Raw genomic sequence first — 18965 nt, forward strand, 5'->3', positions numbered from 1 at the left:
GTACAGTCTCCTCAATGAGTTTGGGGAGACAAGTTCTAAAACAGGCAAATTACACTAAGCTCATATACCGTTAATAACATAATGTTTGTCATCAGACTGAAATTATTTCACATTACACTGTAAACTCAACTGTTGTAACTACACATTACAACAACTATTTTGTATTACAAAAGGGATTGTGTGATCATATGTGTAAATGGCGATACACCTGTAATTAACAAGTAGTTACCAAACTGCACAAATGACCTGCTGCTGTACCTACATGTTATACATGGAAACCTGCTAGCTACCTAACCTTAAGACCCACTCTCTGCTGCCCTGTAGCATGGGTTGGCTCCATCAACTACGGCTTCATCATGATCTGTGTGCCCCTGTCTGGGAAGCTGACAGTCAGGTACGGGGCCAGAGAGTTCTCCATTCTAGGATCCCTCATCATCATGATCTCCATAGTATGCTCGTCATATGCACCCAATCTAGGAACGCTGTTCTTCACACATGGCTTCCTCAGTGGAGTGGGCTCCAGCTTTGCCTTCACCCCAGGTTGGTACAGGGGAGGGAGGAAATTAGCTAGCAGTTAGTTACACTATGGATTCACTGACACTTCCATCCATAACTGTTCTAGTTCATATTGTATATTGTTAGAGGGTAAGCCACATTGTTGTATTCTCAAGGCCATGACAGCTAACACATTATCTCATCTCCATCTCCCACCCCCTCCTGTGGAGCAGGTATGATCATGGTGAGCCAGTACTTCAACTCCAAGCGTTCCCTGGCCACAGGGATAGTGATGTCAGGGGGAGCAGCAGGGGCCCTGGTCCAGACCCGGCTCCATCTGTACCTTAATGACACCCTGGGCTGGAGGCAGAGTCTCAGAGTGTTCTCAAGCCTCATGATTATCTGTGTCATCACCGGCTTCACCTATCTGCCACTCAACCCCAAAGGTACTGCAGGGTATTCAAACCCATAACAGTTTTCATTTATTGAGCATACAGTAATGGGACCATTTACCCCACCATGACTGAGCACACCCTTGTGTACCCTTTCAAACAGAAATGTGATATATTCAAAAGCTACAGTATGTGTTTCTGATGGGCTATGAGGGATTTAAATTTCAAATGTCTTTGAAAGGTGTCACTAGAAGTGTGGTGGATAATTTGAAGAACTCTCCCTTGAAGAAGTGTATTGTGTTCCTTGGTCCGTGGAAAGACAGTCTTTCTAATCTGGGTTGCAGCCAATGGACTGTGTACATTTGGATTCTTCATTCCATATGTCCACTTGGTAAGTTACATACTGATGTAAACAACGGAAGGCTCAGCTGCAACGGTACGACGTTATAGTTTGGAAACATTCTGTAATTTAACTTATTCTTTTAGGGAAGAAATGCTATTGAAATGTAACAATCTGATAACAAATACCCTTAGTACTACCTGTACAGGATACATATAGTAAATAGATAGATACCTATATGTGTGTGTTTCTGGTTTTACTGGAGACGAGACGTCCTCACAAGGATAGTAAAACAAGGAAAATTCAGGGATTTAGAGGGGTAGGTTAAAGGTTAGGGTTAGAAGTTAGGGTTACGCAATATAGGATTTTGAATGGAAATCAATTATTTGGTGCCCACAAGGATAGTAAAACAAACATGTTTGTGTGTGTGCTTGTGTGTCCTGCTCTAGGTGAAGCATGCTGTTCAGCTGGGCATCCCAGTCCACAGTGCCACTAACATCATACTGTTCCTGGGCTTGACTAGCATGGTCAGCCGGATCATCTTTGGCAGGATCTGTGACTCAGAGAGAATCAACAGGCTGTACTTCAACCAGGCCTCTGTCTTTGGTGTTGGTGGGTTGCCCTTACTCCTATACCTCAGTCACTGTGACCGTTAGTAAGGCAATACGACACAAGAGAGTGTGTGTTATGGCGTTTATTGTCACAACTGTGCTGCAGTCAAATGTACAAGGTGAATCCTGCAGACCGTACACAACGTGACACCTGTCTCCTCCTGTGTGTCCTCCTGCTGTGCCAGGTCTGCTGTACATATTGATCCCACTACTCAAATCCTACGGCTCTCTGGTTGATTTGGCTTGTTCCTGGGGATTGCTGATGCTGGCAACTACATCCTACTCCCTGTCCTGACCTTTGATCTGATGGGGCCGAGAAAATGCCCATGGCCCGGGGGTTCATGCTCACGGTGAACGCTGTCAGCTGCTTGGGGCCGCCCTTCGCTGGTAGGTTCACTGCAGCTGATGTTATTGTACCAAACCAAATCAGATGTTATTCGTCACATGTCCTTCCCAACAATGCAGAGAGTAATAATATCTCCACAATAAGTAACGATAACTTGGCTATATACTAGAACCTAGTCGATGTGCAGGGGTACGAGTTAATCAGACACCTTGACTTTTTCCACATTTTGTTACATTACAACCTTATTCTAAAATAATTTCAATTGTTTTTCCCCTCATCAATCTACAAACAATATCTCATAATGACAGCGTTTAAAAAAAAAAGAAGATAATCTATACAAAATAAAAAACTGAAATATCACATTTACGTAAGTATTCAGACCCTTTACTCAGTACTTTGTTGAAGCACCTTTGGCAGTGATTACAGCCTTGAGTTTTCTTGGGTATGACGCTACAAGCTTGTTACACCTGTATTTGGGGAGTTTCTCCCATTTCTCTTTGCAGATCCTCTCAAGCTCTGTCAGGTTGGATGGGGAGCGTTGCTGAACAGCTATTTCCAGGTCTCTCCAGAGATGTTCGATCTGGTTCAAGTCCGGTCTCTGGCTGGGCCACTCAAGGACATTCAGAGACTTGTCCCGAAGCCAATCCTGCGTTGTCTTGGCTTTGTGCTTAGGGTCGTTGGGTTCACCTGTTGGAAGGTGAACCTTCATCCCAGTCTGAGGTCCTGAGCACTCTGGAGCAGGCCCTCATCATGGATCTCTCTGTACTTTGCTTCGTTCATCTTTGCCTCGATCCTGACTAGTCTACCTGCCCCTGCCGCTAAAAAATATCCCCACAGCATGATGCTGCCACCACCATGCTTCACCGTAGGGATTGTGCCAGGTTTCCTCCAGACATGATGCTTGGCATTCAGGCCAAAGAGTTCAATCCTGGTTTCATCAGACTAGAGAATCTTGTTTCTCATGGTCTGAGAGTCTTTAGGTGCCTTTTGGCAAATTCCAAGCGGGCTGTCATGTGCCTTTTACTGGGGGGTGGCTTCCGTCTGGCCACCCTACCATGAAGGCCTAATTGGTGAAGTGTTGCAGAGATGGTTGTCCTTCTGGAAGGTTCACAAATCTCCACTCTCACTTCCTGTTTTTCCAGATCAAGTGATCTCTTATGCTTGGTTAATACAAAATCCCCATCCTCTAAACTATGGGTCAAGTTACCACCTTCTGCATTCTCGGGATGGGTCATGGTGTATTTAGGAATATTGCTCCCACAATAAGATAGCTCAGACCAATCAGCACTCCTGTAAAGCCCCACCCTTTCCTGGAGAACATATCCTCAGCTAGAGGCCAGCCCATACTTTCACTTCTATGAACGCACACATGGAGGATAGGGCTGGTTCAGGGAATCTTCGTTTTGTTTCGTTTCTCCTTTGTTATTTTGTTTTAGTGTTCTCGGTTTAATAAATATATGAACACTCACCACTGCGCTTTGGTCCTCACCTTATTCCAACGACGATCGTGACAGCAACACTGCAATCAACTCTCTTATTCCTGCCTCTAGGCAAAAATATACCCCATACTCAAACTGAGTACTGCTTTAATTCTATCGTAAGAGTAAAACCAAACTTTCCAACTTCCTCTACTCCAAAATGTAAAAGTACCATGTACTTCGCTTAGTTTATAACGTATGTCAGTCAATCCATAAGAATAAAAACATTTCGATGGTCACAACTCCATCGTAATTATCTCTCTGTTATCATTTAGAAGTCATTAGATTTAGGTAACTGTCTCTTCTATGATTCAGCATTTTAAATACAACTCCATTCCCAATACGTTATTCCAGCGGACTATTTAAGTAAGACAAAGTATTCCATCGAAATCGCCCCGCTATTATTTAGAATGGATGGGTCTTTCAATTTAACCTAAACAAGCATTAAAACGTTCAGTTTATATCTTAAACTAACACTAACTAAACGTATTTCTCCCAGCAAAGATACGAGATACGAACCCGAGTGGCAGACAAAAAATTTACAGCTGAACCACCGTCACTATTGGAATGATGGAGTCTCCCCGCAGACAACCCTATTATTATATTTGTCTGTAGTCGCAAACTCCGGCAGGCACTACCGAGACCATTCCCAGAAAATAGCCCTAATTTAAAGGTCCAAGGGGTTTCCCCATCGAGGATTCTCATTGATCTCGCTCTCCTTGTCTCTGCATCACTCTTTCTCTCCCGATTGTCACGCCTGTCCTTCCCCTTAATTGAATTACCATTTCGGTGGTTGTGTTCTACCTGCTCACAAGGTTTACAGGGAGCCTTACCCTCCCGGGCGAAATGTCCTGTCTCATTGCAATTGAAAAACCGCTTCTCTCTGTATCTGTCATCGCGTTTCTCTGTTTTCCCCCTTCTGTTAAAAATATTTCCTGCTCTTTCCCTTTTTATCCTGTTTGCAATCTCGGTGATTATGTCCCTTCTTATCGCAATGTTTACATGGGGCCTCACATTCATTAGCAAAATGTCCGTATTTCTTACAATTAAAACATTTTTATGTCCTTTTTTTTCTCCCTCAACTGTCTTCCTCGTCTCGGCTAACCATACCCTCGCTGTGTCTAGCCCCTCTGCCCGTTGTTTATCTGCCTTGTCTCCACAAACTCTATTTATGTTTAATCATTGATTCCACTTTTTCTATATTTAAACGTCCGTCAAATTCGTACTTACTCCTCCATTTCTGGCCAAAAAAGGTGTTCCTCTTATCTTTTTCCTGCATATATTTCTCGCCTACCGTTAATTCCGGGACCTCCTTTGAGGATTTACTACCAATGTTTAATAAAACCTTGTAGTTACTATGATATTCTCACAATCTCTGTGTATGTATTTCTATGATCTATGTATATGCTCTTTTTACCGTTATCCAATCACTATAGTTGTTCTACAGTATATTCTCTCAATCTAGGTGTATGGATATCTAAGATATATGTATGTGCGGTTTACCGTTACCTAGTTACTATAGTTGCTCTGCTGCCTGACTGTGTGTGTCTCTTTAATCTCTTATGCTCACAATCTATGGGTATTTTGCTATCTCGATGTGTGTTTCTCCTTTCTGGAATCCTTATTTATAGAGGTGCAGTTATTGGACATGAAATCTTACCCTTACAACTACAAGCTATTTCCCAGGGGTCGTAAAGTCCCAGTTCACAACCTATTTTCTGTTGTGTCAAATTACTTTTAAAGTTAATATCTCATAGCTTACTCCGCTATATTAGGCTTCCCTGCAATTTCTAGAATCTATTTCAGTATTGGTTATTGAATTGGTTGGGTTATCCTGTTCGCATAGAAGTACCGTCTATTTCACAAAGACAAAACCCAGTTTATATCCTCTCTGTATATCAACCAGTTTTCATGAGGACTTTATTTAGGTATGTCTGTTGAATTTGATCTATGGCTAATACTACATGTTAATTAACCATTTAAATTATCCTATTTGTACAGAAATCCCTGTCCTATCTCACAACACCTATTTAAATCCGGCTTTAACAAACCTTGCAGGCCGTCACAAAGGTGGCGAGATCTATTAAGCTAGTTTTATTTCATGGTAGGGCACATGTACCTCAGGTCATTGCTGACCTGCACAATTAGTTAACTATCGACGTACACAAGGTGACACTTGGCGATATCTTAAATCATTCTCCCAAATTCGTGAATAAAGATTACTGACCTTGTCTTGAAGACTGGGAAAAGCAATGTAGGGTGGATCTCGTCATCAACTCTGTCGTGTCTCAGTTCACCACTGGCCTGAAATAAACCCTCAATTCAGAGGTCAGGTCTTTGTCTTACGGATCCTGGATCCGCCCGTGCACGGTTTTCAGCAGTTCCTTGGGACGACAGAGGCAGGTATTGAAATCCTGCTCGAAGGATCAAATTGCCACGAGAATTATGTTCTCAATGTTCATAAACCCAATTGAATTAATTACTCAGCCTGAAACCCAGAATTTGTACGAAACGGGTTGAAATGAATCAGACGGAGGCCCAGTTACAATAGTCAGAAAATGTATTTACGAGAGCGCGCTAGCCTGTTGTACAAAACCATTCATTTTATACTGGCTTCTCACGCACACCTTCACACAAACATACGCACACACATACTTCCACACAAAACAGAAGGTATCCGACGCACATACCGTCTCACTACCCAGTCGACACAGATTAGGGAGACCTTGTCCTTGTGACGTCCCGTTCTCTCCCAAATCTCTAGTCAGGTCGGCACCGAATATTGCTCAGACAGTCTGTGCTCAAGACACTATAATAGACATATTATTTGAATGACTAAAACTACACACATCATTAATTATAACTTTATGATTCTAGTCAATTTCTACAATTATATGGTTTCTGAGTGGAGTATTCTAATCATTTCTTTAAAGCTATAAATTCCATCAACAGGAACTTAATATAGACAGGTGTGTGCCTTTCTAAATCATGTCCAATCAATTAAATGTACCACTGGTGCACTCCAATCAAGTTGTTGAAACATTTCAAGGATGATCAATGGAAACAGGATGCACCTGAGCTCAATTTCGAGTCTCATAGTGAAGGGTCTGAATACTTATGTAATTAAGTTATGTTTTTTATGTTTAATACATTTGCAAACATTTCTAAAAAACGTTTTTTGCTTTGTCATTATGGGGTATTGTGTGTAGATTGCTGAAGAAAAACAATTATTTAATCAATTTTCGAATAAGATTGTAACGTAACAAAATGTGGGAAAAGTCAAGGGGTCTGAATACTTTCCGAAGGCCCTGTATAACTAGGAATAAAGTGACAGGTAATTAACAGTAGCAGCAGCGTATGTAATGAGTCAAAAAAGTTTGTGCAAAAAGGGTCAATGCAGATAGCTATTTGGTTAACTATTTAACTAACTATTTAGCTGTATTATGGTTTCGGAGGAATGGAGTGTTTGACAATTTTTAGGGCCACCTTCTGATACCGCCTGGTATAGAGGTCCTGGATGGCAGGGAGCTTGGCCCCAGTGATGTACTGGGCCGTCCGCACCACCCTCTGTTGCACTCTGCGGTCGAATGCCAAGCAGTTGCCATGCCAAGCAGTGAAAAAGCCAGTCAAGATGCTCTCAATGTTGCAGCTGTAGAACCTTTGGAGGATCTGATGCCCCATGAGAAACATTTTCAGCCTCCTGGGGGGGGAGAGAGGCGTTTTCGTGCCCTCTTCACGACTGTGTTGGTGTGTTTCAACCATGATAGATACTTAATGATGTGAACACCGAGGTACTTAACCATCGATGTGAATGAGGGTGTTCTCAGACCTAATTTCCTGTATTCCACGATCAGCTCCTTTGTCTTACTCACATTGAGGGAGAGGTTGTTGTCCTGGCACTATACTGCCAGGTCTCTGACCTCCTCCCTATAGGCTGCCTCAACGTCGCCGGTGATCAAGCCTACCACTGTTGTATCATCGGCAAACGTAATGATGGTATTGGAGTCATGTGCCGCCACGCAGTCCTGGGAGAACAGGTATTCTTAAGTTGGAGGAGTATTAGCCATGTCAGTACAACCAAAGAATGACTGAATTGGATCACAATGTCAAAGCCATCTTTTTGGCAGACGTGCACACAGAGAGGTTGCATCACTGTCTTTGCATGAAAGAAAATCATAAAAGCAGTGTGATGATAAAAGTCACAGTCATACCCTTGTTGTTTGAAAACTCAGTCATACCCTTGTTGTTTGAGGTCTCAGTCATACCCTTGTTGTTTGAAGTCACAGTAGTCATACCCTTGTTGTTTGAAGTCTCAGTCATACATTTGTTGTTGTCCCGGTCAGGTAGGATGAATGACATGACAGGAAGCTACAACCTCGGCTTTGTGGTTGTGGTGGCATTGAACGTGGCAGCCTGTTTTGTTCTGACCTTCATCCCCCTGGACAAGCGCTCAACTAGACAGACATGTAAGAGCATCATGAACGTCACCATCGACCGCTCCACACAGGAAATCATGCAGTGGGCCGATATCCTGCCTCCTTTCTCTGAGGTAGCACACTGGTACCTGTAGTTCTTCCATATGAGGGTTAGGAATCTATCTAACAACATATTTTGTTTCATTGTACATTATTGATGGCGCAAGATTTTCCTGACCCCGTGACTCAACCAAGAAAAAGGTTATGGTCAGGAAAAACTACTAGTCCTAATGATAAAATGTACATTTACTCATAATATTTCAATATCAATTGTCAAATAGGAGGAGCCAGCAGTGTCCACATACGTAAATTACTTCTCTAAGACTACGTTTCGAAGTCCAGAGATTGTTGACAGTAGACCTGAGGTGTACAGTGGAGATGATGCTGAGACAGCAGGACCTGCTGAAGTCACCCAGCTTCAGTAGCTTCAACACCACCAACGTTCTGCCTCAGCACTGTATAGGAGAGAAGAAATGTATCTCTTCACTAAGGGGAGCAAATACAATAATGTATTAGTACAGAACTCAGTTATGGCTGATATTATTCGTCAATTCATCTGTTTTCATTCGAGAGAGAAATGACAAGCACAGGGTATTGTGACAGTGTTACTTACAATCATTACTTACAATCACTGTCCAGTAGTTGGCGCTTCTGTACCAAGAAAATCTCATTATTATAAGGATAATAATTTGTCAGTGATAAGGACCTCTCCATCCATACTGCAAAACACACTATAGAAAATGATACTGAAACTTTTTTCAAACACTAAATATTTTATTTGCAGCACTTAGTTGACTCAAATACATCATCCAACAGTTAGTTTGTTAGCGGTTATTTAATATGCTAATTAGCAGTAAGAAAGCCTTCAACCAACACTGTACTTTCAAGCATTTATCATCCAAAACCAACAGTCCGTAAAAGCTTCACTACACACTGACGGCAGCCAGAAAAATACCAGACGAATAAGTCCACATCTACTCAGTCATCACAGTTACAACAGCCTCTCAAGGATACTGTTACCAAAAGTAGTAGTAGCATTTTGTTCACCAAATAAATTCCACGGAATCAATCCAACGTATTAACAAAACTCCCAATTGGTGTATTATTGCTAAAAGCAAACAAATATGTCAAATTCCTAAGAAAGTGCAAGGAGATGAAGTGCTATTGGACCCAAGTGCTATTGGACCCAAGTGCTATTGGACCCATTTCCAATATTGTAAATGCAAAAGGGATTAGGCATATTTTAACAGAACAGATGAACACTGAGCTGAAGTTGATGCAAAATATTCTTCTGACTAATTGCTGTGTGGACGAGATGATTAAATGCATTATAAAAGGACAAGCTACACACCAAGGAGATATACATAATCTAATATGGGCAAACGTCTTCATCATTGGAAATTACACTGAAATAGTCAAGTACTTGAGAGACAGTTCAACAGCATCTGGAATTACATACTGTGTATGACGGTCACAGTCTTTCTGGCTGGCTCATCAAATACTTGTGGGAGATGACAACATAATAGCACTTTTATTATCGGTAGGTCTATGGCAAATTCCCCTGGCCTGCATACCAGAAATGACTCCTCACTTCTCTGAAGAATGTTAAAGAACAGAGTATCTATGTGTGCCTTTACATTTTTTTTGTGTAGTTCTGTCCTTCAGCTGTTCTTGTCTATTGATGTTCTGTATTATGTCATTCTGTATTATGTGTCATGTTCTGTGTGGACCAGGAAGAGGAGCTGCTGCTTTTGCAACAGCTAATGGGGATCCTAATAAAATACCAAAGTAGCAGTGAGTGTGGTGCCCTTGTTTTCACAGCAACATTGATACATTGTTGCTAATAGTAGTGTTGCATGTGGATGTTAGAGAGATCATAAGAGTGTTTTTGATCTAGGATATTATCACCCAAATATATTTACTATTTATTTATTCAGTGAAATATCTGAAAGGGTTTGATATGTCGTATCAAACCAGACTCTTTTGTCTTTGGCAAATGTGAGGCCGTACGCTTCGATCAAACCGACAGCGTTGTTGTGCTAAATGGTACGCAGCATCATCTGGATACGTGTGCAACAATTCATCTTCTGCTATCATTTCTGTCAAACCGCCTACGCATACAATTTGACGCGTACATTCGATAAATCCAACATATACATCACACCGAACGCACTGCAACTGTCTCTGCAATGCAATGCTGCAAGGCAAACGCAGGGTTCCATTGGAAATGAATGTAATTCTGGTGTACCAAAATGCAATGACGCTGTCGGTGTAATCGAAGCGTAAGAATGAGCAGTAAGCAGTGAGCACCATCCCTCATATCTACAGTATGCTGACTCAATCCGGCATTCTGTAAACATCAGTGCACACCTAGGGCCTGTTTTAGTCAAACTCAGGCACCTAACCCGATCCACAGAATCAGAACCATTCTTATGCTGCAATAATTCACCTTGTTTCTAGTGTGTTGAAACTCAACTGTATGTGCGGGTAGAGTGTTGTCTTTGACACAACCTGGAAGGCTGGTTAATGGTTCTGAATTAATAGTTGGGTAGTAGTTTTGAATAAATAGGTGGGTACTGGTTTTGAACCTAACCCACTGGGCACAGACGTCAATTCAACATCTATTTCACGTTGGTTCAATGTAATTTAATTGAAATTACGTAGAAACACTGTTGATTCAACCAGTGTGTGCCCAGTAGTAATGCATTAATATGTAATTGCATTGTGCTCTTCAACATTATTCATTGATGATCTATAATAGTAGAATATAATTATTGTAGAAGATACATGTGGCTTATTGTGCTCCTGCTGGTCAATGGCCTTGTGAAGTAATGTCAAGGGCAGTTCTGGTATCAGGCCTTGGGGCTGTGTGAATGTTATAGACCTCCCACTGTTCCTTCATAGAGCAGACATCACCGCCGTAGCAGGCCTTGTGTTGTTTATGGGTTCGCTTGTGTAATTTGCGTATAGGACCTGTGCGTGCCAGCTGTGTCAGTCACTTAGAACATACTTCAACTGTCCCCTCATTCAGACTATTCCATCTCTGCGGTTCGATTTTTGGCTAAAAGCCACCAGCCAGCAAAAAATATTCAAAACAATATCTATTCTAACTATCTGCAATTGCAAAAGCACACAATACAAAACTGAATACAGGGAAATGCAACAACAAACAAAAACTACTATGTGTGTCATTATCTCATTATGTAGAGTCAGATGCATTTCTGGTTGCTCTCATTCAACATGTAAACGTAGTCCTTGTTAAGGCTTGTCCTGTTAACTCGCCATGCAAAGAAACACATTCCATTACGAGCAGGTACACTGGACAGGGGAAAATAAAGGTGAAAAATGTTCATCTTAATTTAAGAACCACTATATTACATTGATGGGCATCTGTAACGTAGCATCAGTGATCCATGGTCACATCACATCAATCTGTCAGTCTTCTCAGGCAGACTGAGGATGAAAGGGAACAGTAGGCCCTTAGCTTCCAGTGGTGGCTTGAGTGGTTCATCTACAAAGTAAGAGCCGTCCTCCTCCACCACAAACTGCAGAGTCTGAGTCTTGTTCACACAATAGATGCAGTTTCCGATGATGGCACACCTGAACGGCATAGGACTGCCCAGCCGCTGCGATGCGCAGTCATGCCACATTTTCACTATGGTGTCGTACTTGAACACAGTGACCCCCTGGTCACGGTTGACGTCAAACCTGTAGATGAAGCTTTTCAGAGCCACCATGTCGGTTGACTTTTTCCTGCTGTTGTTGTAGGGGCACTCCTGCCACTCGTCCCTCTTGGGGTCATATTTTAGGAGACGGTAGAACAGAGACCCTCCAGAGACGTAGAGCTCTCCATTACAGGTGGTGGCTTCATGGGCCACAGCGAATGCCCCTTTGGGTAAGGGAGCCACTGTGGTCCATCTATCAGTCCGAGGGTCGTATTTTTCTACTGTGAACAAACACTCCCCTCCTATGGCGTACAAGTTACCCTCCATAGACACTAGCTTGAGCTGCGACCGCGCCTGGTTGAGCGGCCGAACCTCGCTCCAGCGGTTAGTGATGGGGTTGTAACAGAACACCTTGTCTGAGACCTTGCCCTTATCCCCATATCCCTTTATCCCACCGGCCACAAACAGGTAGTTGTACATGGTGCAGATCCCACAGCCCTTTGTGTTAATGTCCTCCGGCATCAGACTCAGAGGTCTCCAGTCATTGGCTGCCTCGTTGAAGTAGTAAATCATGTGGTTCTCCTCGAAGGATGCCACGGACAGAGGGCTCTGTGGTCGACTGTTACACCGACTCGGAGGTCGGCTCCCGACACGGTCAAACACATCGTTGATCTCAGCGACGATCAGGGACCTCTTCCCCTCCATTCTCTTCTTCAGGACCAGATCCCTCTCCGACCCCGTCAGACGCCCGTACACCGCTGGGTCCTGCAAGATCTGGAGGAAGTTGTCACTCATGAAGCGATAGGCCGTCTCTTTCAGTTCGTTGAGTCGTTGCTTCTTGGCGATAGTTAGAATCTCATAACAGTTCTCTGCTGTGACCTGCTCTGAGATGGTATCCATAGCAGCCTGGACGGCACATGGGATCTGTAAGATCTTAGCTCCTGTGATCACCTCTACCACATTGTCCTTGTGCACATTCATCTGAGAGCTGTAGATATAGTCTATCAGGATGGTCAGGGTCTTGTAGTTCAGCCCTTTCACTTTCAGGATGTCTCTCGACTGACGAGCCTTGAAATAGTCACTCTTCCCTGCCAGAACAGACTTGTGAACACTTATTTTCTGGCCACCGACTTCAATCACTAAATCTGGCTCCTCTTTAGGCGTTTTGTTACTGACCTTACCATGGCCACTACTGCCCCTGTGTCCTTGGTTCGACTCAAGCCCCGACTGTCCATACAATGTGTCATATTCTGTGGGAGAGTTGTGGCTGAACAAGCACCCCAGCTCTTGTATGGTTGGCTGGTTGCCCATGGTGATACAATGAGTGTCAGGCGCAGCGGTCCCCTGCTCCCGGGAGTCAGTGACGTTTGTGATGTGACACTGACTCCTCACTATGCTCTCTCTACAGAGGGACAGAGACCCTTCCGCTTCCTCTCTGGCCTCTCCCTTGAAGCATAGAGAGGGACCCACACTGCAGGGCACTTTTTCCCTCGCTCCATTCATATCCTCACTGATACCGTTTCTGCCATGAGTACAGTTCTGGTCTCTACCAGCATCAAGCTTGGGTATGTGAGATGTATGTGCTTGATGAGAAGGATCCGTAATGTGAAACTGATCTGTATTTGAGATGTGTGATCCATCACCCTGTGGACGGTCAAAGTGATGATGCCCAATCACCGTACCACCATCCAACAAGTACTCCTTTGTAACTGGTGTGCTCTGTCGACAGAGTCCCTGGTCGCCCAGTACGAATCCCAGGTCTGGAACATTAGTGCTCACCTCCTGCTTCCTTGGGAGGGAACAGACACCCCCATCCTCATCCGAGGGGGAGGAGAGGAGGTCCGAGCAGATGGGGTGGTGGAAGATGACATCTGCCTCCACTGTGTGCACCCCTCCTCTCTGTCTCTGTCTGTCATTCATCCTGTCTGATCAGAGCTAGTGGCAGTTCAGCTCCTCAGTGTTCATAATTAGGAGAATCCCACAAAGTCTTCTGGAATCACTCCTACAGATCCTCAGTGTTCATAGTGAGGAGGATCCAACACAGTCTTCTGGAATCACTCCTACAGATCTTGGCAGGTCTTGTCTCGTGAACCTCTATGACACTTTAGGGGAGAAGAGAAATATATATTGAAATATGAAAGTTTCAGAGAACTAAAACATGTCAATTGTTGGCAATGATACTTGAAAACTCGGAGGGGCGCCCTTACGCCACAAGGAACAAATGGAGCCTACTTTGGCATATCTACAGAGCTTTATGGAGTAGCTTTTATATTGTTTTCTCCAAATGCACTAAACTCTATTGCAAAAGACACTAAGAGAACACATACTTTTTCAATTATACAGATACTATTTTATGGTCTAATTGCACATTTGGCACTTGTTGTGCAGGAAAATATTAATTCTAGGCCTATTATAAAGATATTAGACAGTGTGAATTGAGTAGTAAGTGAATTATTGTAGATATTAATAGCCAACACACATGACGTACTGGGTGATAATACTAATCGAGTATTTAAATTAATCGCGACCCTCGCCGGAGAATCGCACATAGGGCGCATGCTCGGTGGCACCTCCATTCCACCAGCAAGAATAAGCAAGACCTTGCATGAATAAGGCCGTGACCGCCGAGATTTCCCTTCAAAATAAAAGTCCCGCAATGAAGATGGTAAGAAAAAATACAAAAAGGGTTGAAATTTGTAACATTTTTTTATGAGGACATTTTTGCAGAATTTTTATATATAGCACAAATAATATTATAGCACTGACATTATTGTTAACAGCATTAAAATGTATGATTACTCGCCTAAAGATTATTAATAATAATAGTAATATTAATAGTATAATAATTATTATAATAATCAACTTTAGAAAAACTAATCCCGTTATTAATTAGCCCATTCCTATTGCACGATGTTCAATAAGTTTGTAATATTGGACAGACATATTGCACCTTACACAATTTCTGTGAGGCGGGTCCATTCTACTCAGCACTTGTGGTTTCCAAATCGAACCTGTTTACACCCAGAGGAGCGTCGTTGCTTATTTTACGGTCCTTAGAGTGGCCAACCAGCTTAAATCCAATCATTTTTGCACAATGGACATACATATTGCATTGTACACAATTTTCTATCTTAAAAAGTGGGCTCTTTGCCTTTTTGCAATTTATAAACTGACATTTTCGGTGGACTGACAATGGATCCCTATTTAAACTATCCTCCTCATACAGAGTTGGCTACAATTTAAATTTCATCCTCCAGAAAAGCCAGATCTAATATTACAGCAAATAATATGGCTAAACTCCAACGTACTGATAGAGAAAAATTACAGTTTTACAAGAAGGGTAGAATATTTATGATGCACATTGTAAACAATAACGGTAAAATTGTCACAAAGCAACTATCAACAGTGTACGGAGGTCTATGCCCAACACAAAATTATAACCAACTCATCGTGACTCTGCCACAAAATTGGAAGAGACAATTACTTAAAGAAGAAATTAAAGAATTAGTCTCTCTGCCACCCATAAAAAAATCATAAATGATTAGTAAATAAATAAATATATATATAAGTTTATTTAAACTTAAAAGGTTTGACAGCAATAATGTATAACATTAAAGTCAGTTGTGAATAGGTTGATGTCCCAATACCTTGGCATCGGGTCTATGAATTGACATTTGAAACAACAATTGACACATCAATCCGTTCGTTTCAGTTTAAGCTATTATATAAAATACTTTCTACAAAACGAGAGCTCAATATATGGGGCATTGAACAGTCTGACTTGGGCAGACTCTGCCACGAGGAAACAGAATCAATAGAAAATATTTTCTGGTACTGGCTATTGGTGAATCGCTTTTGGAGTCAGGACCAAGAATGGTTGTTAAGTCATAATATCAGGGTTCAGATTGACCTGCAAACTGTATTGTTAGGGAATCTGAAAAAACACTATCAGTCAATGGGAAATATCATTATACTCTTGGGTAAAGTATTTATATTTAGGGCAATATGGTATCTTACAGAAATCTTACAAATAGGGAGGTTCAGGACCCTCGTTAGACATAATAGTAAAATGGGGGGATGTATTCCAAAATGGCGTTAAACTGGTGGGTTAATCTGTGGACATTAGAAGGTTGGAGTTAACATCAGAATGAATAGTGGATTGGCCTCTGTGGGTGAAAATCCAGCACTTGTAGAAAGAGAAAATTAGGAATATATGTATAATTATTTAACTACTGGTACTGTCGATGTGAGTGAAATAGATGTAAGTAGCAGTAGAAGTCAATGGAGGCTGCTGAGGGGAGAACGGCTCATAATAACGGCTGGAACGGAGCGGATGGAATGGCATCAAACCATGTGTTTGATACCATTCCACTCATTCGCTCCAGCCATTACCACGAGCCCATCCTCTCCAATTAAGGTGCCCCTAACCTCCTGTAGTAAAAGTATTGTGGTCTGTTGGTTTATTCCAATTAGGGTATGGGGGGGAGTATAGGTTAAAAATGTAAAAAGTATACCGAAGGGGACTCTTATTCTGAAGAATTCCAAAAATCCGTGACCCGGAAGTACTTAGTTATTCTTGCCGGATTCACAACAGTTTTAGTGGCAACTGCTGACTGATAGATTAATGTTGAATACGGTAGGGGAGGAGGATAAGGAAATCCGTCCAAGCGCACATTACGCAGTCAAATTGTGTCATAGGTTAATAGAAATTGATTAATACATTCATTCATCACAATGAAATGTTAAGAAATATAAATTGGGAACCTTGTGCGCAATATAGCCTAATTGCAACGCATGCAATTATTGCAGGCTAATTTTACAGTTTGGCTAAATCATCATTAAAAGATGGAAATGGTAATGCATCTCGACTAATATAAAACATTGGCCAAAAATAGCATGAATATTATTATAGGGTAGCCGACTTACGTGTTTAGGTGCAGGCGGCGCAATTCAATGGACTGCTCTCGTCAGTCTCTCACACACAAAGCCCAGTTATGGGAGGTAGCCCCAATCTTGAAAATAGGACAACCTCACAAATGCAATACGGCTGTCTTTTCCCTCGTATATAGAGGATATTTCGTTAATGTGGCCCCTAATTCCACGTCCATTAGAGACATATCACTTGTTAATTGAGCTCCAGGACAAATAGTCTCCGGGTAAATGGATCATTGTTATTCCTTCACAACTCATAAGAGAAAATCCACTGTTGCTACGTCTTGTCTGAAACCAAACGCAAACAGTTATTACAGGACTTAGTCTTTCAGAGTACCGATCCACAACAAATATGTCGCCAATATCCTCCTGCAGCTCTACAGTGCGTCTGAGCTAAGCCTAGATAGAGCATCAAAAATCAATCCAGCATGGACCAGGGATCTCAGTCTCTGCTGCTACTACTCTGTTTAGCCTTTTCCAGTAGACTACCGACCGACGGTTATTGATCTAGAGTAGACCACACCCCCTCTCAGTATTAACCCCACAAACATAGACATGGCTTTCCCCATCTGCCGGGTTTGCACCCTGCACGAGCTGGAGGCAAACGGAGGTGAAGATGCAACATTCCTTCACACGCCTTGTGCGCGATTTACCGTGAGGGAAACCCAGCGTTCTGAGCCCCTGCGTGTGTTATAAGCCTGTCATTGGTAAGACCCTACTACAGCCTCTTCTACAAACGCCCCGATTTTAATTCCATGCCTCTGTATAAATCCTAGTACTTCAAAAGCAAACCCAACGGGCAACGAGTCTGCTGTTCACTATACAACGGACACGTTTGTGTTTCCCCTAGTGGGGTACTGTAACTCTAAAGACCCATGTGTCCAGATTAAAATGTACTCGGCTACTGCCTTCTGCTTGGTATGCGACAACATCACATAATAGTTCAGTCTGAAAGGAAGAACATTGCTTCAACTTCCCCTGTAAACCATGGGCTCTATACATAATAACATGCTGGGTGATTTCGAGCCCTGAAAATCAGACCTTGTATACCACAGGTATGACAAAACATGCATTTTTACTGCTCTAATTAAGTAGGTAACCAGTATATATGGCACCTCAGAGGTTTGTGGTATATGGCCAATATACTATGGCTAAGGGCTGTATCCAGGCACTCCACATTGCGTCTTGCTTAAGAACATCCCTTAGCCATGGTATATTGGCCATATACCACACCTTGTTGCCTAAGCATCTCTCCCCTCAGGCCAGTCTTTCAAATGATTGCAAACCAGACTTTTTAAATAGTTAAAACCAGCAAAACAACCAATTCATACCCCTAGACTTATTCCACATGTTGTTTTACAACCTGAATTCAAAATGGATTTAAAAAATATCTCACCCATCTACACACAATACCCCATAATGACAAAATGAAATGGTGTTTTTAAAAGATTTTTCAAATGTATTGAAAATGAAATATCTAATTTACATAAGTATTCACACCCCTTAGTCAGTACATGTTAGAGTTTTGCAAATGATTATTTTTTAAATTCTTCAAGCTCTGTCAAGTTTGTTGTTGGTCATTGCTAGACAACCATTTTCAAATCTTGCCATATTTCCAAGCAAATTTAAGTCAAAACTATAGCTAGGCCACTCGTCTCGGGAAGCAACTCCAGTGCACAAAACATTAGGAACAGCTACTCTTTCCATGCCTGACCAGGTGAATCCAGGTGAAAGCTATGATCCCTAATTGATGTGACTGATCAGTGTAGATGAAGGGGAGGAAAGGTTAAAGGAAGGAATTTAAGCCTTGAGACAGAATGTGAACGTGTGACATTCAGATGGTGAATGGGCAAGACAAAAGATTGAATTGCCTTTGAACAGGGTATGGTAGAAGTTGCCAGGCACACCAGTTTGAGTGTGTCAAGAACTGCAACACTGCTGGGTTTTTCACGCTCAACAGTTTCCCAAGTGTATCAAGTATGGTCCACCACCCAAAGTACATCCAGCCAACTTGACACAACTGTGGGAAGCATTGGAGTCACCATGGGCCAGCATCCCTGTGGAACGCTTTCAACACCTTGTCGTCCATGCCCTGACGAATTGAGGCTGTTCTGAGGGCAAAAGGGGTGCAACTCAATATTTGGAGTCTGTTCCTAATGTTTAGTGCACTCAGTGTATATTTGGGAAAGGAAAGGGGGATACCTAGTCAGTTGTACAACTGAATATATTCA

General features: G+C 42.3%; 2 protein-coding genes across 2 annotated transcripts; one reads left to right on the plus strand and one right to left on the minus strand.

The window, feature by feature from the left end:
- The first annotated feature begins 301 nt into the window (after nt 1–301).
- LOC135508347 (monocarboxylate transporter 14-like) lies at nt 302–8907 on the plus strand. Its single transcript, XM_064928465.1, has 5 exons — nt 302–540; nt 729–941; nt 1129–1278; nt 1677–1839; nt 2024–8907. The coding sequence occupies exons 1-4, from the start codon at nt 357–359 to the stop codon at nt 1721–1723; spliced, it is 594 nt and encodes a 197-aa protein (XP_064784537.1). The 5' UTR covers nt 302–356; the 3' UTR covers nt 1724–1839; nt 2024–8907.
- A 1112-nt stretch (nt 8908–10019) lies between these two features.
- Nucleotides 10020–17386, minus strand: LOC135508345 (kelch repeat and BTB domain-containing protein 11). The gene is made up of 2 exons (XM_064928464.1): nt 16729–17386; nt 10020–13904 (listed from the first exon to the last, which is right to left on the minus strand). Exon 2 carries the CDS (start codon nt 13720–13722, stop codon nt 11560–11562), a length of 2163 nt encoding a protein of 720 aa, XP_064784536.1. The 5' UTR covers nt 13723–13904; nt 16729–17386; the 3' UTR covers nt 10020–11559.
- Nucleotides 17387–18965: the final 1579 nt, after the last annotated feature.

Source organism: Oncorhynchus masou, chromosome 21 (genome assembly GCF_036934945.1).
Source record: "Oncorhynchus masou masou isolate Uvic2021 chromosome 21, UVic_Omas_1.1, whole genome shotgun sequence".
NCBI classification, from domain to species: domain Eukaryota; kingdom Metazoa; phylum Chordata; class Actinopteri; order Salmoniformes; family Salmonidae; genus Oncorhynchus; species Oncorhynchus masou.

What these genes read in the sequence shown, in the direction of transcription:
- LOC135508347 (XM_064928465.1), top strand. Translation starts at nt 357, where the DNA reads ATGATCTGTGTGCCCCTGTCTGGGAAGCTGACAGTCAGGTACGGGGCC. An exon ending in TCTGCCACTCAACCCCAAAG is followed by an intron (nt 942 to 1,128) that starts GTACTGCAGGGT and finishes TGTCTTTGAAAG; the next exon opens with GTGTCACTAGAAGTGTGGTG. An exon ending in TCATTCCATATGTCCACTTG is followed by an intron (nt 1,279 to 1,676) that starts GTAAGTTACATA and finishes GTCCTGCTCTAG; the next exon opens with GTGAAGCATGCTGTTCAGCT.
- LOC135508345 (XM_064928464.1), bottom strand. Translation starts at nt 13,722, where the DNA reads ATGAATGACAGACAGAGACAGAGAGGAGGGGTGCACACAGTGGAGGCA.